This window comes from Uranotaenia lowii, chromosome 1 (assembly GCF_029784155.1).
Source record: "Uranotaenia lowii strain MFRU-FL chromosome 1, ASM2978415v1, whole genome shotgun sequence".
In the NCBI taxonomy this organism is placed as follows: domain Eukaryota; kingdom Metazoa; phylum Arthropoda; class Insecta; order Diptera; family Culicidae; genus Uranotaenia; species Uranotaenia lowii.
In genome coordinates this window covers 71,731,443-71,757,500 of record NC_073691.1, presented here as the reverse complement: position 1 = coordinate 71,757,500, position 26,058 = coordinate 71,731,443, and the positions used below count along the sequence as shown (strand labels likewise).

Here is a 26,058-nt window from a genome sequence, read left to right as displayed (position 1 = left end):
GGACATAGACACTTTTTAACGAGCAATTTGCATATCGCGTTGCTCTTGTTCGACTGCTCGCTTATCGCCATCATCGTCGTAGTCGTTGTCAGTCTGAGGAAAGAGCATTGGTTTTTTTGTTCACTCACTTTCCGCACCGGTATGATAAATGATCAGCTCCTCCGAGCTGAGTAAGATGTGGCGTGTGGCGCACAAATTGATATTTATCGGGGTAATTAGCTGGAATGCTATGGTCTCGCAAAGTGCCGTTAATGATAATAATGATGTGTAGAATGAGTCGTATAGAAACTGTGCAATAATAGTCAAACCGCAGATAGAGCGTCTGGTCAGAAGATACAAAGATGTAAGTGCGCGATTTGGCAAGTACCTAAGTTTTTTTTGAGGATATTGCAAAATCAAAAAAGGAATTTATCAAAAGCGAAAAAAATTCTTGTGTTCTTGTGTTGTAATCAACCGAAATTTATATCGTCTCCATACCATGACAAAGCGAAGTTGGCAATCCGTCAGCACTGAAATTTACCAACTTGAAGTATGAATGAATGGTTCGCCCACATGAACCCCGCGTTCAGAGATTGAGTTATGCCTCCCGCAGAGCAATCATCATTCGGCAATCTAATTCTACGTCAATAAAACAGCCCGGTAATATGTGCTGTTATATACATATGGCCGTATGAGAAAAATTGCCATGGCACGCGAGAACTTCTCATCTTTTCGTCGCGGGAACACCAATAAAAATTTGCTTCCACTTCAACCAGAAGTAATTTGGAATATTTTGTTAACCGAAAGATAGATCCGTACAAAGCCTGAAAACTTTCAAGGAACAGTTATTCATTATAGACGAATAAAAAATTAATGACATTTCCATTCACACTTACATACGGTGTCATGTAATAAATCTCCAGTACCTTACCTAGTGTGGTAGTCAATTTTATGGCCTTTAACGCTGCAAATTGATTAGTATCAGGCAGTTTTAATTAAATTTAATGATGCGATGCTTCCCGGCGACAATCGGGCAGCATTATCAACCTTTTTGTCTAAACATCTTACCGTGATTGAGAGTTTAGAGAGTTGTGAAAAACGAAATTGAACAAGCAGATCGAGAAACGTACAATTGTTCAATATCTGAGTGAATTATTTTTGTCATATTACTCAGTCTTAATGATATTTTGAGGTAAATATTTTAAATAACGAATACTTATATCAAAATAATCCGGACTGATACTAAACCCCAATATCTCCTATCAGAGCCATCATAAATAATTATAGAAAAAAATTAAAGCGGAGTCGCACTGATTGCGATTCCATGCTACTTTAAATTGCAAGGGTGTATCGAGAAGGTGAAAAAAAAAATCAGAAAATTGCACTTTCACGGCCAAGGCTATAAAATCTTGCCAACGCTAGATGCAAATTACATATCTAACAGGTGATTAAGGTGGCATATCTCAGTCGTTCCGTCGAGGTTGATAATAATTAAGCGATTGCAGCCTGATGATGTGCATTTATTGATCTTTTTCTACACAAGTTATCGTCATACGCCGATTGGTACGTAGGAGATCCCTTTATGAATGAATTGATGTCAATATGCAAGTTGTCACTGTAGAATCTTGGCTATCAGGTTAGACGAAAATACAAACAAGAATAGCTCAGTCACAATGCTTTCCCTAGACCTCCATCCATTTTTTCAGTAAATAAGTAGAACATGCCTTCGGCGCTGCTCACCACTCAAACTCTCCACAGGGCTTTTTTCACCAATGCCAAGATTTTCAGAACTAAGTCACTTCACTACCACCAAGTAGAGTCAGTAGAAGCATTCTACAGCAAAAAAAAAATCCTCAAAAATGTTTCGGCTTTTTTCGTGAAAAATAATAAAACTGTCCACTCAGTGCCGGATACTCCGTGGTGTCTGAGGCTGTGCACAACGAATCACTTCGGTCCAGGTGGATTCACAGCTTCAGTTGGCCTGAAGCTTGACGAATTTCGCAAAATCGACCATTGTCTTCTGAAAAAAGCTGTTTTTTTTTATTTTGAGGCGTCAGGGTCAAGAATACTCACCTGCAAAACTCACAGGCACATTCTATGTAATCCATTTTATAGAAAAAATTATGAGCTTTACGATGTGGTACCGCGGATGTGGCCTAAAAACGGGAATGATCTGCCGTGAAATGCTGAATTGACGTTTATCTGACTTTTTCTTATATTATTCATTACTATGGGAATTTTCGTGAAATATGATCTTTAAATTCTATGTGAAGATGTTTAAAAAATTTAGACATTGAATTACAATTCGTTACTTTGCGTACAAATGCTACAAATACTCATTTTTCACTTTGGCGTATGATCAACGTTATTTTAACGATTTATCAGAAGAAGTGACGTTTTCCATACTTCCTTCATTCTGAGCGCAGCTATCTCATGACCTACATAGAGAGCTGAAAGTTGATATGACTGCTCATTAAGACCATGATTGATGAAAAATGTTTTCAGATTTTTGGATGACCCCTTTTAAAGGGATTCGTTCATACAAGACAAATATTGAGTTCACGATATTGACTTATCATACATCGGAATGTGATGAAAATCGGCACATGGGCGTTTTGAAGGACGAGGAGTTTAATTAAATAGTATGTTTTTGCCATAATTGCTTTACTACGCATAAGCTAGCGACGAGAATTCATACGCGGGAGATTTACAAAACGGACAATCGATATTTTAATTAAAATTTTTGATCACCCGACAAAAAAAAGAAGAAATTTTTATTGTTTTTGCAAAAGTTTTTACGGGGGTGTTTTTTTTTTCGACGGTCAACCAATTTCATATTTTGAATTTTAGCTTTATAGACTAGCAAAGCAAAACGTCCGTTCATAAAAACTGTTTAATTTTTTAAGCAATATTGTCATAAAAATGCAACGTAATTACCATTCTAACAGAAACTTTTCATTACGTATTTAAAAGTTGAAGAGAAACGGGATCGTATGGGATTAGCTAGTCTGGTTCATAAAATGAGTTTTTCATATTAAATAATTTGAAAAGTTTTCATGATAAGTCTCAAATAAAATAAATGACATGCAGATTAGACTGAGTCGATTTGGGGTTATTTTTGGATTTTTTACCCTGGGGTCTTAAAAGCTTCGTCTTGATCCAAAACTCATCCATGATTTTTTTGTAGATTTTTTAAGTAACGTTTACATGAGTAAATTTGAACTTTAAAGTTTGTATGGGAAAATTGAATATTTTGTACTGAAAAATCAACATCATTTTTGTTTCTTCTGTGGAACCGAGCCAGCTGATGACTTTTGTGCCAATATATTTTCTAAAGAAAGTTTTCTGCTGAACAACTTTGTCGAAGACTGTAACTTCATATTTTGTTAGACAAAAAAGTTATTAGCTGTTCAACAGGGGTATGTCTTTTCGCATTGATAAACAATAAAGTCAATTGACATCACAGCATGTTCCCTAGCGAGGTATTGCACGAATACTTTTCATGCAATACTTCGCAAGGCTTAAGCAGTTATGATGTTAATTGAATTTATTGTTTATCAATGCGAAAAGACATACCCCTAGCTAATAACTTTTTTTTCCTAATAAGATATAAAGTTACGGTCCTCGACAAAGTTTTTCAGCGGAAAATTTCACTTGAGAATTTTATAAATTGGCACAAAAACCATCAGCTAGTTCGGTTCCACAGAAGAAACAAAAATGATGTCGATTTTTCAGTATAAAATATTCAATTTTCCCATACAACCTTAAAGTTCAAATTACTCATGCCAGATCTTACATTTCAGTTATCCTAAAGCATAAGTCAAATCAAAGTTCGTAAAAGAGATAAAATCGTTGATATCAAATACTCATAGATTTTCTTCAATGATAGTTATAAACTTATCGATTCAAATTTCTAAAAAAATTAGGATTTATTTTTTAAGAGCATTGTATTCCTGAAACTAAAGTATCTAATCCAGATCTGAATCCTTTATCAAATGATGGATAATAAATAGATTCAAAATTTGTTTTTAGTTTTTATGGAGGCTTATAAGTTTATCAGTTGTTCGATTTAAAGGTGCATTTACAGTTCTTTCGAACGTGAAAATGAAAAAACTTATATTCTTCAAAAACTCGACTATGCTGCATTTCATGGCTGCGAAACTAGGTGGAATAGATGCGGAATGGTTGAACGATTATTTTTGAACTGATTTCCTTGTTCAAAGCCCGTTAACATTAATTTTATTTCAATTCCCCCAATTTTCACTGCGGAATATTTTTTCCGCGTTCACTGACATTCCGCTCGAAGTGTAAACGCACTGAGCGAACGTGAAAACGGAAAACGAACAAGAGTGGTGAATATAAATTCCGCGTTCTTTTTCACGTCCGAATGGCAATGTGCATTCTGAAAAAAATTTCACCGATGACGGAAAAATTTTTGCTTCTTAAAAATTAGTTTTTCAATTTGTAAGCACATTTAAAGGCAATTAAAGGCTTAAAATACTACGAGTTTGAAATGAAACGCATACGATTTTTTTTTAAACTTTAAAACCCGCTTTGGCATTATTTAACCCTTCATTTCATGATTTTTTAATTTTTCTTGAAAAAATTCTCAATAGTGCGCAATGATGAGTACATGAAGGGAAAAATAATGAAAAAATATAATTTTCACACATTTCGAGTATTTAGCCAAAATATTAATTGTATCAAATTTGCAACAACATGAAATGGTTATACCTTTTTGTTCCTCACACAAGACAGCTATATATAAATGTTTACTCTTAGTTTATGTTGCACTAACCATAATTTTAGCTCAAAAACTTCGTAAACCTAGTGTCTGGATACAATTTAGATGGGGGTAGAACCTATGTATGCTGGTTATCCACCATGGGTGCACGGATTCACCGCAGTTCCTACCTAAGTATGTGCTTACATGCATTATTGAGATTAATTTGATCGACAAATCTCCAGTTCTTCATTTTTACTAACTTTATTTTTTGTGAAAGATTTTATGTGGTTTTATGATTTTCGTGTTCATGGTTTCTTAGCGCAATATACAATAATCTAAAAAAAAATTCATTCTCGGCTGACAACAACGAATTATAAAAACATTTATAACAGAAAAAGTGATTGTTGTACATGGTATACTTATTTGCAAAAAACCAACTAACTTGAAAATCAGGGAATACAAATTGTTGAAGAAACAATTTGCATTGTTTATTGAAACACCAATAATAAAAAAAACAAAAAACAATATTTTCAATATTCCTTAATAAAGAAAACCGATAGATAAAATACCTTCAAGATGCACTCATATACCTTTCGTTGATTTTTTTTAATTATAGGTTTATTTATTAAGGCATTTTACTTATAAGTTTCATTTTGCCGAGTGGATCACTATTTAACCCATGTTAGTAGAGGAAGGAGCCGTAATAGTTGCGGTGACTAAACTGTTAGCTTTCTCTTCTGATTTGGAAGAGGGAAGGGGAACGTTTAGGGTTTAATATTGAAAACGATTTTCCGATGGTACACATTCAGAAGAGTTAACGGAATTATAAATAAGTAGGACTAAAATGAAACTGCTATTTCACATTCATGCACCGCTTCCTTATCACATTCGTTCTGAAAACATTAAAACTGTAAACATAAATACTACATACATTCATGTTTAAATGATAAAAAGTAATTGAAGCACATTATGGAACTCATGTTACAAACTAGGGTACTACATTGTATAATGTTGAGAACATGTAATGCATTTGCTCTTCAAAATTCAATGTACTAGTATGGAAAAAAGTATGTTTATAATTAATTTACTAAAATGCAAAAATATTTATTTCGAACCCAGAAAATCTTTCCCGGGGATCACAATATAATTTTTAAAATCATAGAAACACAGCGCTTGTTGTATTTGAAAAATTAAAGATTCAAACTATTACTACAAATACTTCAACTACTCAAAAGTCACAAATTTGTACTAAATGTGACCCTTTGGAAATATATTATCGAACTTAATAATCTGAGAATACATTTGAAAACATACTTAGGCAGAAACTGCGGTGAATCCGTGCACCCATGGAGGATAACCAACATTCAACATACATACATATGTGACCCTTTGGAAATACAATTTTTCAACTTTTATGCAGGATTTCTAACGAGGTTTCGTAATTAATGCCATTTTTTTAACTTTATGATACGAATGGTTGATGGTCTAGTCCATAGGTCGGCAACCTGCGGCTCGCGAGCCGCATGCGGCTCTTTGGATGTATAACTGCGGCTCTTTAGCTCAATGTGTGAAAATTTGGAAATCCTCGAAATTTTCTAGAGTAAACGCACGTAACATAAGTTTCTTCAGTTCAGATAATATTTCCCAGGACTAAAAAGAAACCAAAAAACTACTACAGAACAAATTACCAGTATCTTGTCAGTTTGCAACCAAGTTGAGATTTAGAAATCAGTTAACGTTCTTTATCAAAGTCTGATATAGCATTTGGAAGCCTGGAGAAATTTTTCTTCGCTGGCACGGGAAGTTTTCCGTTGAATTAGATTTTCTGATTTAATCGGATAACCGAGCATTTTTTAATCGCCAAATAAAGTCCTCACTGTTAAGATAATGAAATTGAGTTTGTTTTTCTTGAATTGAATATTTTAAAAATAAGTTTCGTTCCGATCAAATATGAACATCAGATGATGATTTTAATAATGCTTTGAATACTGATAATAATTGTTTTGTGCATTAAAATTTCTTTCTCAAACACTTTGTTTTTAAATTTTTCAAATATTGAATTCTATCTCTCCGTGTTCCTTTTCAAATCAATGAAAAAAAAATCAAGTTCTTCATTTTAATTTTGAACATGAGTTCAAATGAACAAAATTTTCAAGTTTGTTACAAAATATTTTTGTGAATCGGGAACTGAGTGCTGGTCTAATTTTAGAATTTCATGTATAATATGAGTGTTTTAGGTATTTATTCTAAGGAGAAACTTTATTTGATAAAGAAGCATTTTCTTCCATAAACTTTAATATATTTTCTAACAACTTCTGCGTCTTTTTTTAATTCTCAACCTAATTCCTAATTCTGCTATTATTTTTCAAACGTCATGGCTGTTCTGAAAGTTGATTTTGATTTCTAAGTCGTTATCAGAATTTTGGTTTTGGTTTGTTCTATGAAGTGTTGATCAAAACTAAAATTTGAGTTTAAAATATCGGTTCGTTGAAAAATGAAATACAGCGAAGCAAAGCCAAAGTTAGATGTCTATTATTATGTAAGATTTATTATAGTTTTGGAAGATCCGAGATAGCTATCAAAACTTTCATTGGACCCCAGTATATTTCTACATCATCGGTTGAATCTATTCTTGACGATTCCAAAAATCCAGAATACACTGAAATACAGCAAATCTGTCTAGAATTGAAAGTATTTAAAAAATATTTTCTTGACTGTTTGAAATTGTTTTGTTTCTAAATATTGAAAAATTATAATGAATTATTCACACAACGAATCTTATATCATTGAAATTTGTTAACATTTTCGGCCCCGGAACCGCCAACAAATTAAAATATATGTTTGACAAAAATCAAATAGATTGAATTCCAAATCACTAGTTGTATAAATATATAAAATATGAATTTGTGGTTCAAATTCATACAAACTTTGACAGAAGGATCAATCTGAATCCATGATATATTTCAGGCTCAGAGGTTTAGATATTATTTTTAAGATTTCATTAGTATGGAGAAGAAACAACTTGGAAGGCTTACGATTTTGAACAGAATTGATTATTAAAATTAAATTTTCCTTATCGAAAAATATAATTTTTGAAACCTTTCTTTTAATTTTGTCAGAAATTAAAATGAGAACTAGAGTAGGGTTACCATACGTTCTTTTTTAAGAGTACATGTACTCTTTTTCGATCGAGAATCGATCGTACTCTTCTTTTTGCGAAATTTTACGACATGTACTCTTTTTTGTGAAAGGAGTTTGTGAGTATGCAATGTACTTCCGGACAGAAAATAAAATGCATAACAACAATTTGCTTAAAAGCATAGTGCACAAAACAAACGCGCACGAATCAGCAATAATGCTTTTTATAGAATGAAAAAATACACTTCTATAGAAAAAAAAACTATTTTTAAAATCCTTTTTTTTTATTAACTTTGGTGTGCTTTTTCAAGCATGCAATCGAAAACTTTTAACAATCCAACTCAAAATTCTGAGCATTTGTCATATAAGTCATGTATCTTGCCACAAAATGGCGGAATTTTAATAACCTTTATCATCATGGTTTTGGAATGAATGGCGTTTTTCTTTACGATTTTGAATTTTTTTTTCTCTATGTACTCTTTTTGGTGATGCAGGATATGGTAATCCTAAACTAGAGAGCAGGATCGAAATGCTTGTAATGAAAAAAAAAATTAAAGAAATTTTATAATCACATTTTATAGACCCCATCTCGCGACCGATTGTTAAATTTTGTCAAATTTTGACTATTTTTTTTTAATCCGTAAAATGAGCATTTATGAATTAAAATTTGTTGGTTTATTCTTTCTAGGCCCGGAAAATATTTATCAATTTAAAATGATAGTTTTATGCGCATAACAAACAAATGAACCGCAATGGATTTTAACGGATGTTCGAAAGCAAAAAAAAAAAATTTAAAGCTTATTTGTAGAATTTAACGAAAAAATAATAGTGACAAATCCTCGTAAAGTTTTTTTCATATTAATTTACATCTTATAGTATGCATTTTTATGATATAGAATTTTCAATGCTTCTTTTTAATATTTCAACAGAATACATCGAATACTGAAGCTGAATTCAAAGGAATCTTCGACTACTTTGAAATCATCGAAAGTATATTTTTTATCTGGGAATAGGTGTTAGGAAACTGAGGTAACATCAGGATGCAATGTATCTTAGCGATCACCATTATTTGTAGTAAGGACAAATGAATTGCGGCTCTTTGAAACTTGGACATTTCCTTAATTTGCAATTTTTGGCTCTTCTGTCTCAAAAGGTTGCCGACCGCTGGTCTAGTCAAAAGGATTTTTTACTGTTTTTTTCCCATATTTCTACAGTTAGTAGCCATTTTGCTCAGTGAGAGGCTAATGCATCTGCATTATTTTTAAAAATGTCTCGATAACATGATAATATAACATTAAAATAATAATACTTTCATTGGGACACATATACACTGTTTAAACGATGAAACTTTCGAAAACACACTTTGTAGCCCATATACGTAACTAAAGGTGCTACCGTTGCATGATGTTGCAAATTTGCAACAATTAATAAAAGGCCATTATATCAGACAAAAATTTAAAAAAAATCTTCAAATTATATTCAATTGTGTTAATTGCATTACTGAAAATGCGAAAATATTTTTTCCAGTCAAATTTTTTTTCCTCGGTGCGAATTGGACTAGGTCAAAGTTCTGTAAAATAAGCCTATTTTAACATTTCATATTTTTCAGATTGAAGTTGGTCTAGTTTGTACATATATACTCGGAAAGTCATTTTTTTTAATTGAATGGTATCTTGAAGTTAGAAATATGATTGTCACGAAGAAAAAAGTTGACTATTTGAATTTCTGCATAATTTACAACAGCTTTAATTAATTGTTGCAAATTTGTTACTTTATGAAACGAAGGGTTAATTGCACCTGTTGGAAAGTTTCTCGACGAATAAATGTACCTGTTGGAAGAGCTTCTCAACGAATAAATGTAAATGAAGATCATCGAATGGCCAGATTCCATTGAAATAAAAAAATAGATTCCGCTTTGTTCAAATGTGTGTTTTAGAAAAGGTATGGAAATAATTATAAAAATTTATGAAATAATTCAAAAATAATGTGTTTTAAGGAGAACTGAAAAGCAGAAAAATTAACAAACAATGCATTGCAATTTAATTAAATAAAAAACTTTTCAATTGTTTCACTAATTAAAAGTAATTTTGAAATTTTTGTTTGTCAATTTTTAATCAAGAACAAAAAATGGCTATCTTGTAGAAGTTATATTCATAACGTCCTTTCAACAAGTTTTTCAAAAGAAACGAATCGCTAAAGCTCGTTACTCCTTGATCGATAAATACTTTTTGGGAGTACTTTAAATTCATAAAATTTAATTTAAATTCATTGTATTCAAAGATAAGACCTTTGAGATTATTTTATTAAATCAATCGTTTTCAAATCTGAATATGTTTTGAAGAAGAACAATATGTTTTTTTGAGAAATTTGAATTTAAATTTGAGCATTGGTTCGACAAGTATCGATCAAAACATTGGTTGAATGATCTGTCATTTTCCGATCGAAACCAATTTCTACCTGTAGTTGAACAAACCTCTTACTAATTTTGAAGATTTGACCGTAAATTTAAAAATTTACAGACGCCATATCACCAAAACTAGGGATGATGGTCAGAATCCAATGAATGATTTGAACTCGGGAAGCCTAATCTTCCAATATCAGTTATTTAAACATAGGCAAGATACAGTGAAGATACCCTTTTTCTCTCAGTTTCACATACATTTGGAAAGTGAACAAAAACACACTGCGTGCCTAAACTGTCTCCAGCAGATCAAAATTCATTAACATTTGACTTATTCCAATAAGGTAAACAGTAATTTACGAATGTGAAGAAAAGCATTCCCGCATACTCGTTAACATATATTTAGTGCAAAACAATCGTTTTGTGAATCACCAAATCCCACTAATGTCATGACGGATGAGACGATGATGATACAAATTACCTCTCACCGCAAGTTTATGGCCGACGATGTGACAATGGTCCATTTTTTACGATTCCGTGCACAAGTCCAGGTTAAAATGGTGTAAGCCGAGGCATAATTTAACGAATGTGGGAACCCCAGGACGATTTAAATGTGAAATACACCTACGGTAACGTCAACATATAATTGTTTTTTTTTTTATTGCCATACCCGGTTCGAAACACACGATCTTCACCCGAATCGGTCGGTAGCGCGCGCGATCTTTGTCGTTTCCGTATCATTAGTTCTGGCTGAGTCCGATTGATCTTTTTGGAGGGTAAATTACCAAGCTGCTTTGTCGTGTGTGGGGTAGCAGCAGGTCCGTTTGTGTTTATCCAGGGGGATTTTATGGATCTTCAATATCTTTTTTTCCTTTTAATTTTCCTGGGAATTACACGGGTTAGCAACGTTTTAATAGCCTTGAGAGAAAAAAACTTTAATACCGGTAGTTAACACGAATTGTTAAGGTACCTACTTAATTTAGTGTTGGATTATTTTTTTCGGGATTGAATATTTTGTTCCATTAATCGCAACAAAGGCTGTTTTATGATCATCGGAAATCACTATTTGATGCAAGTTAAATGGAAAATTTGACATTGACATTTTTTACAGTTTTAGTCACTTTGTATGTGTATTTTTTCATAATTTAGATACATTTAGCACTTTTTTTGTTATGTTCATAATGGTTGTAATTTTTTTCATACTTGTAATGTTTGCATTTACATCATTTTTTAATTGTTTTTAGTAATTAACTATAAGTTTGGTGCTGGTTTTTTTATTTTATGTTTTTTTTTTCATTTTTATCTTTTTTTGTTGTTGTATTTGTTATACTCGATCAATGTTGGTCCTGGAAAAGCGTAAAATATAAGGTTATATTTCTGTGATACAACGCACACCCCTCCAAAACAATCAAAGCCGCAGATTTAAGGACCTACCAAACAATTTTCTTACGTGAAATTGTATCAGAAATTCAAAGCAGCCCAAGTATTTGACCATAATTACCTAAAAAAGAAGCATTTTTCTTTGTATATCTTAAACACAAATGATTTCAAGTCAAGTTCATTTAATGAGATAAAAGGTTAATTATATTAATTATCATTATCTAAAATCATTTTAAATAAACCATTTGCAGATGATCTTAGAAGCTATCTTTTTTGCAACCTTTTACCACTTTTACCCCTATGAAGCTAATGTTATTTTATGAAATAATTTGGTATAGAATTTTGAATACGGCGAATCTGCCAACATCACTGTTTCGAGAAAAACGCGTTCAAAGTTTGACAGCTCCATAAGCTTACAGCAAAAATATGATTTTGTTTCCTTAATAACATTCACATGAATCTCTTTAAAGGAAATATTTTTCCATTAAGATTCATAGTGCGAATCGCCGCATTTCCCGCATATTACAAACTTTGTGTTCTCAGCATTAGTAATGCTGAGTAATGCTAGATCTCCAAACGAACTTTTCTACCCAGCTAATAACTCCATTTGTTAAAATTTGGCGCATTGGCCCTTTTCAGAATTCGCTACCAAATTGCTTTACTTGAATGTTAACAGATTTAAAAAAAAATCAACATAAAATTAAAGCTTTAGAACGCTCAAAATTTTTGATCGATTGAATAATGTTTTTAAAAGGTATTAATTTTTTTGAAACTTATACCTGTTCAAGATGTTCATTGATCAAAATAGCAGTCATTTTGAAAGAGGGCTCAATTATGAAGCTCCTGTAACACTTTAGATCAAGTTCACTGGTGTTGGGAAAAAGTGGTAGAAATTTTGACATTTTGAAAATTTTACCATGCAAAAATGTTTTCAAGATCTTGGGGCGTTGTATTTTTTTACAACATTGTTTCTATTTCAGGCGTATGTGATAGAAATATTGCTATTTTTTCATCACAGCATGCGAAAATACAACACGTGTTGTAAAAAATCTAGAAGGCCACAGATCTTGAAAATATTTTTGCATGGCAAAATTTTTAAAATATTTCGTAAGTGTCGATATTTCTACTATTTTTTCACAACACCAGTGAACTTGCTCTTAGCAATATTTATGGAATTTTTACTTCACGAACTCAGTAGGCGGCGCCCGTAGGAGAAGGACGTTCTTTTATGACAGCAAATTTCTCAAGCCGATATTTGTGGAAAATATTTCAAATTGAATCCCCAGGTCACCTAATTCGATTAGTGACCATTAACACACCGGACACAGCGATGCTCTTCTTCAAGCGGCAACCCACAGCGGCAGCTACATCATGGAATACTTATACTTTCTGAGGAGAATCCGTGCAGCCGGCGCACAACGTATGGGTCACGAACTCTCCGGAGACTGTTAAAGGGTGTTACGTTCAAAATTTGGATTTCTTCCAATTTTGCATTTAAAAAACCTGAAAACCCCTTATTTTAAAGGTGTGTGTGTGTGTGTTGCTCCTATTTTTATTTTGGAATTCACTCAGAGCTCCGCCCAATTGAGAGATACTGGGCTATTGTCAAGCGGAACCTAAAGAAGACCAAAAAAACTGCTAAGGACGAGCAGCAGTTCAAGGCAAAATGGCTTTCTGCGGCGAGGAAGGTGAACAAGGTGGCTGTACAAAATCTGATGGCAGGGGTTAAGCGTAAGGCCCGGCAATTCGGATTTGGAAAAGCGAAAGCCCAACTGAATTTTTTTCCTGAATTTTATGCTAATTAAACTTGAAAAAGAAATTTAATTTGATTTTTTAAATAAACGATTTCACCGATTTACACGCGTTTTCCCTTGACCAAATTTTGACCGTATTACCCTTTAAACAAATATTTTAATGTTCAGACAGATAAGTACCATTGACTTTTTCGGAGATATTGATAAAAAAGTTGTAAGGCAAAATAATTCATTCTCCTGGAAAAGTTCAGTTTACATCTTTACTTGGTAAATTTAAATCATAATAATATATGATGATCGTTAGTCTGATGAAAAATTTAAGTTGGACTTAAATGTACAAGTGCTGACTTGAGAAGCATATTTCCCTATTGCTGATAAGGTGAAAAATTGAAATCCGTCATGCTTTAATTATTTGATGATTTGATTCAAGCAACAGAATAGGAGAGCTTACAGGAAATGTTTTTAGGAAGAAGCCTTTTTTAATTATTTTTATTTGTTCTCTCTTGTATATTTCCAAGTTGTTTTTTTCTGATTCCATTTTAATGTGAGATTCAAAGACCCTTTCGAAATACTTCAATTTAACTAAAGTAGTTTCAAAATTAGTTTAATACATAAATGAATCAAAGTTACTTGCCTCTTCATCCAAAAATACAAAAACAATTGATGTAAAAATTATCTTTTTCATTTATTTTCAATTTGTTGATGAAAGCGAGTTGCGTTCCTTTAAATCCTATCGCTTTTTCTTAGCGGTTACGGCAAAATTGTTTTAAAAAAATTGGTCAGAGTAACAGTTTTACTCTCAATCTCCAAATTATGAATGAGAGCAATTTTATTAGGCTTAATTCCAGAAGGGACATATATATTTTAAAGATGCCGGGAGGGTTTCCTGTTTTTGCTGTTTATCTTCAAAAATACTACAGTACCTATCTAGGGGAGATAAGGGCATAACGAGCACCCGGGCATAATAAGAACTCATCTTTTTAAAAAAAAGTACGTATTTTCTTAAATAAATTTTCATGGGGATTTGTTTCGTACTTCCTATAGAATTAATTTTTCACAAAAAGGAAATCTCCTTATCATCTTTTTAGAGATATTTAAAAAATACCAGCTAGGTTCTCAAGTGATGAATATATTATAATTTTTGAGCATCACGAAATAAGCTTTTATGATCTTTAAATCTTCTTGATCTATAATGTTCGCACTGCAACATGATGTACATATTGTTTCTCAATTTTCCCCATCATAAAATAACCATTGATTTTTCACTTTAATAAATTTTAAAACTCGTTTTTACTTAAATTTTTTGGCTCAGGGCGAACAGAGCACTATTAATCAGGGCACGATAAGCGTTTCTATATAATCTAGCACCGAATTTAACTCGATGTAGTCAACTGAATTATAGAGCTACACACAGTAAACGAAAATTACCGAGTTCGGTAATTTTTTTTACCGAAATCCTAACATGTGTAAATCGTTAAACTGTTCAGTCATTTTTTCGGTAAAAAATAAACGAACATCGGTAAATCGATTCTTTATTTACCGATGTTCGTTTATTTTTTACCGAAAAAATTACCGAACAGTTTAACGATTTACACATGTTAGGATTTCGGTAATAAATTACCGAACTCGGTAATTTTCGTTTACTGTGCAGCTTGACTAGTTTACATCTGACGATGTGGCCTATTGGTAAGGTGTCGGAGAGGTAATCAAAAGGCTAGAGTTCGATTTCTGTTCGAGGTGATTTTTTCCCATTTACCATTCATGATCGATTCTTTTGATTGATGCATTATAATAGGTAGAAGCATCATCCGCCAAACAAAGCAAAAGAAACATAAAGTATGAGCGTGTGTGAATTGTTTGTATTTTACAAACAGCACACCTAGATTATTTTGTTATTGCTTTGTTTGATGAATCTACGACTCACCTGACTTCATCGAGTTGAATTCGCTGCTAGATCCCCCGACAGAAAACGCTCATCGTACCCCGATTAATGGTGCTTATACTGCCCCAGGGGGGGGGGGGGGGGGGGGGTTCTCATTATGCCCCTACAGTGACTGGTTTTCAGCTTTTTTTAAAATGCATTTTTAAACGTTTTTATCTAGTTTTTCAAGTTTCAGCCAATTAGGAAATGGACTATTTTAGTGTTCGAACACGAAACAATGATGTAATTCACATATTATAGCTGTTTTCTATGGTTAAATAAGCGTTTTCCTCAAAGTGGCCATTTTGAGTTTTGAATAATGAAAATTTTAATTTATTTAACAAATTATTGATTCGAAGACAAAGCTTCGATTTTTGTTCTTTTGTTATGTATGTATGTTGCCGGCAAAGGAAGACAAATGAAGGAAACCTGAAAATTTTTTCAAAGAAGTCCAAATTATTCCCAATTTTAGGGAAAATTTAAAATTTCTCTAACACCTTTCCAATGTTACTTAATTTATCGGCCTTATCGGTGATAAGTTATGTCCTTTTAAGTAGGGAAATCTTAAGATTATGAAATTTTTATGTAGATGGATAGAAAGTTAGAAGAAATGAAAGATGGTAAAAATGAGCGGCTAGAATTTATGTATCTAGAAGCACTGCACGTTGGGGGAGCGAACCACGTTTGGGCTACTAATGTGTGGTGGTAGATGCAACTCTATCTGTATCTACCACTTCATAGTAGTTGGCCCGTACTGAACAAAAATTTGATATGTGATGATAATGCTTCTAGGTAAACCCGCCCATTTCACATCCTTTCATTTCTTCTAACTTTCCAACTATAACTATCCATCTATAAAAAATGTCATAATCTGAAGATGTCCCTACTAAAAAAGACATCACTTTTCACCGATAAAGCCGATAAATTAAGTAACAAACATACATTACGGTGATTATTCTCTTCATTAATTAAAAAAAAACTTTGGCTTAAAAAAATAAAAATAAACATCACCTTTTTCAATTTTAATAACTTTGTGATATTCTACAGTGTTGACATAACTTTTCACATTTTCTCATAAGGTTTTTTATCAATTTTTGAAAGTAAACCTTTGATTCTCAAAAAGTAGAACTGACACTTAAACTAATTGCATACCTCGAGTTCTTTTTGGTTTCATATGGAACTTCAAAGTTCAATAATGGTTCAATTAAAAGTACTTCGGTTTCCAATGCGACAAAGAAACACAAAACGCACGTTTTTGCTGAACCAATGTTTTGAACTTTTCAAGTTTGTCCTGAGATCGAATCTAAGTATGTCCAAGGATAAATATATGCATTTCCAATAAGTAGTTGTTTCATGCGTAGTTTAAACTATTTTTTCTCGGGGGAACCATTACGTAAAGGTCCTGCGGCTCTGACCTCAACCGAAAGAATTATTTAAAATTCAGTAAATTTATAAAACATTTTACCACTTCCACCATCCGGAAGTGACCTTAACCCCTGAAAATCTATCTTGAATCTTTAATTCAGCCTTTAAGCGACTGTGAGATACCATCCTCGAGACGAGTGTATCGTCAAGTGCCGCTTCCTATCGAAGTTCTACTGGTATCAATTATCATGTCACGTGTTTGTTGGTCCCTTTCGCACAGCACAGCAGAACAGTAGTCATTCAGCGGTAGCTCGTCGTGTTCCTCCCTCACCTATTTATTTAGTTCTAGTCTAGCGAGCGAAAGCCCTTATTTTGTTGTTTCATTGCCACCGTCGTCGTTGTCCCTATAGATACATACCTGAATTCAGTCCCAGTAATAGCATGTTCTCTTATCGTAGCTTGACCTCTAGTATATACCTAGGTACCTAGCTTACCTAAATAATAGTTTGGCTAGCGGCTTCCAGTTCCACTTACGTATTTAGGTGCATAACTGCTGCCGGAGTCAATTGATTCATAAAATGATATATGTACTACGCGCAAGCCCTTCTTCAATGGCTCGAGACAGACATCGCGCCTAATAGCAGAGCGAGCCGCGTCGGCGGACTGCCAATTATCTTTGTAGTCGGTAAAGTTTGAGGCTTTCGAAAAGCGTTTGACGGAATCAAACCGGTTAAGGAAGATAAACCCTTTTCAAAAGTCCCTTCTAGCGAAAGGGAGGTTGGCGAAATGACGTAGCTGGAGAAATTCCCTTTTTCCAGACACTGAGGCGGATTGGCCGATGGGGAAAACATGCGATTCCAAAAATCCATCAACAGAGAACGTGATCGTCATGATCTGATCTCTGGGCCATTAAAAGGTAACATGCCGGCAGCAGCAACAACTGTGCATCGTCGTCGTCGCCGGTACAAACAGAGAGAGAGGCGCTTTCGAGCGTCGAGAGACGCCTTCGTAGAGCTCTTCAAGAGCTTGCAAAAGCTCCGCTGGCGCTGGAAACAGAATAATCTCTCTTTACGATTGTAACCTAGAGGGGTTACAAAGGCTTTGAGAGCGAGCGTGCAACCAACTAAAGACATCAGTTTAGGAAGGGTGTATGGAACAAAGTTTTTCCAGCCACCACCACGGGGGGTGGTTTGCGTTGAGTTGGGTCTTTATCGGACGAAATAACTGAAAGCGTGAGAGCCTGTTGGTTGGCTAGCGGGCGACGGACGATTGATAACTCTCCTTCAGCGTCCCGGTTTGGACGTTTGTCACCCATCATTCCGTTCCATCATCATGCAGGCAGAAGTTTGATGCGCGGTGACGACGCGACGCAAGCTAAACGAGCGTTGGTTTAAATAATTACCATTCGCTCCCACGCTTTTCAGTTCGCCAAGGAATCTGGCGGTGATCGGACTCGTACGGATAGTTTCATACTCTGTTAAGAGATTCGGGGGGCTCGGTTTGGAAACCCCACAAGGGGTGGTGATTTAAACAAGGACTTAGTGTGGTGAGGTGATTTCTTTCTCCGTCAAATGGACTTTCCTATCTCTGTGAACAATCTTGCGAACAAGTGAGGTGATGCACTAATCGATTTGCCAAATCAAGAACAATAGCGTGCAATAAAACGTTTCCTGATTAACGAAGAAATCGTGTTTTTACCCTGTAGCTTATCAGAAGTGTGCGACATCAGTAGCAGATAAATCTGTAAAATCAGTGCATGCAATAAAAAGTGTTAAAATCAGTTCAGCGGCAATAAATATTATTTTCGGTGAAAAAACGCCGTATTGGAAGCAAATCTGGGTAGGAAAATTAAGTTTTCCTGTGCCAACCTTTTGTGTGTTTTGTACCAAATCAGTCTACGTAAATAACCGTTGTTGCGTTTGTTCCAATCTGGAATGGAAGTAGTTGCTGGTGTCGAGATCGCATTCCCATATCTACTGAAGGTGAACGTAGCACTGCTGGGAACCTCCGAATACGAGCGAGACTTCAACTATTGCAGCGGCCGATTCCGTGGAGTGGCATTCCCGAACGTCGTGAGCCCGGAAGCGTAGAAGAGTCCAGCAACGCGAGGCAGACGTCCGATGAGAAACGTCACAGCAGTCGTGGTTGAAGCGCCGTAGACGCCAAACCGGATCGGCTAGTACCGCGGTATCGTTCGTAGTACAGCTGACCACAAAACCAGCATCGAACTGAGTCAAAATCACCAGCGCCTAACTCCACCGTTTCGCACCAATCTCCGATCTCGTTATCCCAAAGAGGAGCGTCGATAGTTGATCGAGTTTTCGGCCCTCAGCTAAGAGCTTCATCCCTAGAAAAGCCCAAAGGTTTCTGGCTTCAAAATTCAAGTCATTTTCAAGACATCCAGTCAAACGGACAGCAGAGTAGCCATGAATCAAAAATTGAAACCTATTGAAGGAGATCAGGATCAGGCACCGCCATTGGTGGTCGATCCTGCCGACGTTCTCTATAGCATTGATCTTAGCGGTACCCAAGACGAAAGTCTAATACATCCTAGTAGCAACAGTAACAACAATAACAGCAGCAGCAACAACAACAACCTTAGCAGTAATATTTTTAAGCCTGACGACCTCACTATCGATGTGCGAGGAGTTCCGGAATACTACCGTACCGATGATGACAGCTATAGACCATTCACGATCTACGGCAGCCACCATGGTAAGTTTTTGGTCGGTTTATACCTACTGATTTCCCCCTCATATCTACATATTGTTTCACAGATAATTTAAAAATGTTGTTTGCTTTATTCGAATATTATTTTTTTACGTTATGAATCAATGTACTTTTCCATGTTACTGTAGCAAATCGATCGCTTTCGCTGTCACTTTGTTCATACACAAACAATAGAGCTCTCGCGCTCCTCGCCAAATCATTCTCTCTAATCTAAGAAAACTTGTAATTTTCCATTGAGCACACGATTTTCAGCAAAAACATCTCAAATTGATGACTGATTGGCTAGGGTCCGATAAGGGCGCTTCCGTTTTCACCGCGCAGATGATGACATATGACCGATAACCGAGGGATGATGGGATGGGTGGAAGCCATTTGCAGGTGCGAGATATCATTCGTTCGTTAGGCTCAACGCTCAACACAGGAAATGTCCAAAGCTCAAGTGGCTTTGGCGTTTTTAACTGTAGGGCTGTTAAAGTTTCAATAACAAAAGCACCCCCCGAATACATCCGGTGTTCTAGAGGACACCGGACATTGACAATTTTTTTCCTTAAGCAAGTTGTAACATTCTTTGGAATTACTTTTTCTCAAGATTCCTTAACGGGTTGCGTAACCAAACACTTTAAATATTTAAACAGCTTAAGCAACGATTTAAGGAAAAAATTACCTTATGGGATTTCAAAATAAATAATACCATCTGCAAACAGTTTAGCTTACTATTAAATTGTTTGAAAATGGTTGTTTCGTTGCTTTTACCGCGATTTTGACATAGAAATATAATGCTTTCAGTTAATTGGTACTTTGCACTGAAATACCTCATTTAGTTTGGAATAAAAAAATGCAGTTAAAAATAATCGAAATTTCGAAACATTTTGTAATAAATTGATTTGAAATTTTCTGTTTTATAAAGAGCTCCCAAGAATTGTATTTAGGAGGATACATTTATTCAGGAGGATTTTATGGGTTGCAGCCTACCAATACATAAACCACCAAACTACAAAAAGAGTACATGCGATGATCAAGAATCGATCTTATTACCGTTAGCATAGAAGACTTGAACATGAACTACGCTACGATCACCGGCGGAAGTATCAGTTTGTTTAATATGTACAAACATATTTCAAGAATCTTTAACGGTATTTTTACCACACGCAGAAAAATAGAAATTAGTTTCAAAGGAAAGTGCCGCAAAAACAAAGGATTTTTTCCTTTGATTTTGGGACAAATAAAAATTCCTTTGATTCAAATGCATTTTCTTTTGTTTCGAAGAAATGCTTTACTTTGAATCAAAACTATTTCTTTGTTTCAAAAAACAAAATGCTTTTGATTCAAAAGCCTTTTCGTTTAATTTTATGAAATTTTCGTGTATTCTAAAAGTATTTGGGTTTCAATTTAAAATCATTTGTTCTTCAATTCTACTTTTTGTTTCTAAAAATTCTAGTACAAAATATTAATTGTCGTCCTATTGGAAATAAAAATAAATCAATTATGGTTTAAAACATTTTATTTATTTTGAAAGTTCATGTTCACATTATCGGTTTTCCCTATAATTAGAGTTAGAGAACTGGTACATCTGTAAATAAAGGGGAGAACAAAGTGTACACATGAAATTTTTACATAGCGCACATAATACAAATTTATGACAAAAATGCTTCTCTTGTTATGAAGCTCACAAAAAACGATATTAAAATAAATAATTCTAACAATAGAATGGAAAATACTTACTGAACGATGTTTGTTGGCGACAGTTCCTTTCGAACAACTCATGAAGAGTGTCTCCTTGGACCGGATTGGAGAAATTAGTTAGATGAATGGTTGCCCTGAAAAAGTTTTTTAGGTTGGTTTATTTGAAATTAAATTGTTTTTGAAAAACCTACCTAGGAGTCCACTATCGTTTGCCCTCTTAAAGCTGTAAGACTTTCCGGATCTTGTGATTCTGGTGCTGTCTGGCTGTTGCGCGGAAAATCTTCTCGCCGTCCCTTTCACCAAACAGAAGTTTATGAAGATGTGTCGGCTGTATGACGAAAAAATACTTTGATTCAAAAGAAAATTCATCTAAATCAATGAATTTTCACATTGATTCTGAGTCAAAATAAAAATTCTTTGAATTCAAATTAAATACTTTGATTCAAAAATTTGGAACATTGGTTTAATGGAAAAAAAATTTGGTTCAATACCAAATTAACTTGAATCAAGGAAAATGGATTTTGTTTCAATGTACATGAGGTTTTCGAATCAAAGATGTATTTTTTTTATCTCAATGGTACTACTTTTCGCTGCGTGCATAGGCAGGTAGGATAAAAAAATAGTTTTGACGCGTATTTTGAAAAGAAAACTATTATCAAATCATCTGATGGGCAGCTAATAAACCACCATACTTAGTTCCGCAAGGATAAATTCAAGTAATTTGTGATCCAATACCGTTTATGCTTCAAAACTATTGATGATTCAGCGGTTAAATTGAGAAATGATGTAGTTTAAAATTGTGTTAAAATTGATGATCGGAAAAACATACCTAAGTACATAAAATGGGTTTTGAATCAATTGAAAAAAAAAATACAAAGATAAATTTACTTTACCATTCGCTAGTGAGATAGGGGAGATAAGCGCATAACGAGCACCCGGGGCATAATAAGCATTCCTCGTTTCTACAAAAGTACGTTTTTTTTTCAAATAAATTTTCATGAGGATTTGTTTCGTACTTCCTATAGTATTAAATTTTCGCCAAAAATGAAATCTTCTTATCATCTTTACAGAAATAGAGCCCTATCAATCGGGGCACGATGAGCGTTTTCTGCCGTATAATCTAGCAGCGAATTCAACTCGATGTAGTCAACTGAATTATAGAGCTACAGCTTGACTAGTTTAAATCTGACGATTGGGTTTCTGATTATCTCTCCGACACCTGGGCATGCTAAAAATTTATAAAGCTTGCTCTTTACTCTTACACAGATTTCCATAACAGCTAATAAGAGTGAAGCTGGAGTGAAGGCTATTGCTTTCTCTGTTTAACGCATGAGAAATCGTATACCGGGATAGCGAGCCCGTCCATCGCTTCTAGGCCAAATCATCAGATGAAACAAGTCAAGGAGTAGCTCTATTATTCATAAGATTTCATCGAGTTGAATTCGCTGCTAGATTTCCCAGCAGAAAACGCTCATCGTGCCCCAATTAATGGTGCTTATTCTGCCCCAGGGGAGGGGTTCTCATTGTGCCCCTGCAGTTACTGGTTTTCAGCTTTCGACAAAACATTTTAAAATGCATTTTTAAACGTTTTTATCTACTTTTCAAGTTACAGCCAATTAGGAAATAGACTATTTTAGTGTCTGAGCACGAAACAATGAAGTAATTCACATACTATAGCTGTTTTCTATGGTAAGCGTGGCCATTATGTCCTTATCTTCCCTTCTACAACGACTTTATTCGTATCGCACTTTAGAATTGAATCTTTCATAGATTTTTTTTCCTTTTCGGAGGCTGCGTTGGGTTTGGCATTTGGGAATTTGGGTTTGAACCGGCAGCTATGTCATTGTCTGCACCCAGAAAAGAGGTTCCAAAATTTCAATGTCTGTCGGAGCTGGCTGTGGGCCGAAAATGCACTGAAATGTGCATTGCGCCAAAGATGATATGATTGCTTTCCCGTCACTGGCATAAAAACTCGAGCTCTCGAGCAAAATAATGCTGGACCACTACAAACATTCAAGTGAACCAAGAAAAACCTTTTAAGACATTTTCAGCCTATTCGATAATTCTTCCTAGGAACAAGAAAATAAAAAAAAAAATTGTAGTCGGTGAGAATCGAACTCACAACAATTTTCTACCTTCATCTTCCCATCCGACAGCTTAACCAGTGTACCAACTGAACCAGATTCATACACACGCACAGCATTGGCCGAGGGGATTAATTCATTCGAGTATAGCCTAAGGTTGCCAGACTGGCCGGTTTTATCCGGGTTTGCCCGGATATTTGATACAAAATTTGGGAACAGTCCGGCCCGGCCCGGATTTTTCACTTTATTTGGCAAATTAAATAAAATAAAAATAAATTGTGTAGTAAAATTTTTTTTACTAAGCCACCAAAACAAAAAAAAAATGAACAGATTTTGCAAAAATAATCATAAAAGGGTTTTTCGAAGCCTAAAATACAATTTAAAATCTGTTTATAAATTTTCATGAAAAAATTATTTTTTTTTCATTTTTTTATCTTGATTTTTGTTGAGAAATTTCTGAGTTTCGACAAAATTTGCCCTGATATTGCCCGGATTTTTCGTCGTCAATTTAGAAATGAAATGCCCGGATTTTGCCAGGTTTTTATAGAAAATTGCCCTGTTTGTCCGGCCCGGATACGTGCTGGAAAAACATCTGGCAACCTTTGTTTAGCCTCGCTGGCTGCCTGGCGTTTTTTCTTCGATGCTGCTTTATCTTCTGATGGTATAAGTTGTTCCCTTCAGTCATCCCAGCAAACATAAAATCGCATTAGAAATGATAGATTAAGTCGTTATTAATGATAATGCAAAAAAAAGTAAACGATCGTAAAAATGGTTGCTTAAAATCGTTAATATCGGATATGCTAAAAAGTCCGCCATGTTTGCAAATTTGTTTTTCCGCGCGGGATTCAAGTGAGAAAACAACCTTGTTTTTCTCTTTGCGAGCAGCAGTGCAATCAGATTACTTAAAATTAGATGGTTCATTAGAAAAAAAGATTCCAATGAGAGAAGCAGCGAATATTGTCGCTGACAACAGTTTGCATGAATTGAGAGCAAAACTAGCACTATCTCGCTTAAGGATTACGTTTAAGGTGTTGAATATCGTCTAATTCGTATAGTTCTTATCGCTCTAGACGGAATTTAAAAATATGGATGTATATTGCCTCCACTTTGGTAGTTAAATGGTGTTTTTTCACGGTTTAAACGATCATTGTATAATGTATATGAAACGTAAAACAAAGTTGTTGAGAAATATACCTACGAAAATGTTTGCTGGGATAGCAATGCGTTGGCGCTGGGAGTTAAATGCCGATGATCTCAAATCGAATCGTCGCCGCTGGCGTTCACAACCTATGCCAATGGCGTTAAAATATTGAGAACTCATGTTTGGAGTTAAGACTAAATTTTGGGTGTGCAATTCCGACTTTCCGAGAACAACAGTGGAGGAAACTGTCGTTGTAGATGCTGAAACGGACGTTTCCCAAGTGTCGAAAAGTGGTCGTTTTAAACATAGCTTTTTCTTTGAAAGCACGCGTCATCACTTATTTGCATTTTTTCTAATTCATACGTTTTTATAGGAAAATTAGCTTGAAGAACTTGGGATTGATATCTTTAATAATTGTGACCTGATAGAGCAGTACATTTTTCAGATTTTAAATCTATTAAGAAAACTCAAAATGTAACATTTTACGAGATACATATTTATGGCTTTTTATCAAATTGATTTTACTTAAAAGCTAAGACCTCGCTCAAGCTATGATCTTTTCACCACAGCTATGAAAATTTTCAAATATTTCCATTTAATTTCCAACTTGCGTAAAACATTTCCGGAACACCGTTTTCAAATCATCAAAATTTACCATTTGATGAAAAAAATCCTACTGGTATCGATCATTTTAAAATCACATGAAACTGGTTGCGAATACACTTTGCACGTGCTTTCCAACGATTCGTCAGGTAGGATCATTATCAAGAATTTCATCCATTCAGATGGCAGGCCTCCCAGTCTCCATGTGAACAATGGACTAGCGCCAACTCGGATCTTGCTGATTGAAACAACACGGTTTCGTCGGCTTTATCGCCGCATCGAGGAAAAAAATTGGCGAAATACCAACAACAAAATTGCTACTTCTGCAGCCGAATTCCGGCATTTGAAGAAAATCACCAAAAATCTCTTCTAGAAAAGAAATCCTAAAATTGTCGTTCTCTTCATAAAAATGTCTTTTCTTCTTGGCTGATTCCGAAAAAGTAAAGAGAAAGAAAAAAAATCAAATGTAAGAGAAGAAAAAAAAAAGTTCACCTATTCACCGCTAGACGTCTTTGACGTTTGCTGTCGGTGAGACTTTTTAAAGCGACTTATTGTTCGCACCGTCTTTCTCCCATGTTAGTTTGTTTCCCGATATTGAGCATGGTAATTAGATAAAAATTATATTTGAAATACTGAAAACTATTTATAACAGCAATGTTCAATATTGCTGAATAAAATATTTCAAATCTTGCTCACAACCGTGCATGCAATAAAAAAATATGAAAAAAACATATCGTTGAGTGTTGAAGGCATCATTGGACATTTTGAAAAATGAAGCTAGAAAGTTACTTGTTTGTAAACAATCGGATGTGTTGATAGGTGACGATGTTAATAATTTTACCACAGAATTTGACGAAGTACAATTAATTAGGTTTAATCGATTACCTGAGCCAAGATATCGCAATGTTGTTAGAACTTGTAAATGTACCGGAATTGTTGTTGTTCTTTCATCCTTCAATGGGATAGCGTTCAATAGTTGATCCAATAAGTTAATAAACTTCTCAGCCAAACATTTTGGCATTCGAAAGAGTTTTTCGAAATTTCCATCCGAAATATCAAATGGATTACTAATATCTCTCAAATAACGACGATGCCGAAGTAGTTCGATTTATTCTTGGCGTTTATACCATTTTTTTGCATAGTAATATGATAC

At 34.5% G+C, this 26,058-nt stretch overlaps 1 protein-coding gene across 8 annotated transcripts in view; it reads left to right on the top strand.

Annotated features, from left to right (window-relative positions):
• LOC129754962 (solute carrier family 41 member 1) overlaps positions 1 to 26,058 on the top strand; it is a 108,833-nt gene that overhangs the window by 69,510 nt on the left and 13,265 nt on the right. For 7 of the 8 annotated variants that reach the window (XM_055751252.1, XM_055751236.1, XM_055751244.1 and 4 more), the window contains exon 2: positions 18,370 to 19,379. The exons of the other annotated variant lie outside the window; for it this stretch is intronic. In XM_055751252.1, coding sequence (XP_055607227.1) covers positions 19,091 to 19,379 — 289 coding nt within the window. In that variant the 5' untranslated portion in view covers positions 18,370 to 19,090. The remainder of the gene's footprint in view (positions 1 to 18,369; positions 19,380 to 26,058) is intronic. 8 annotated transcript variants of the gene reach the window in all.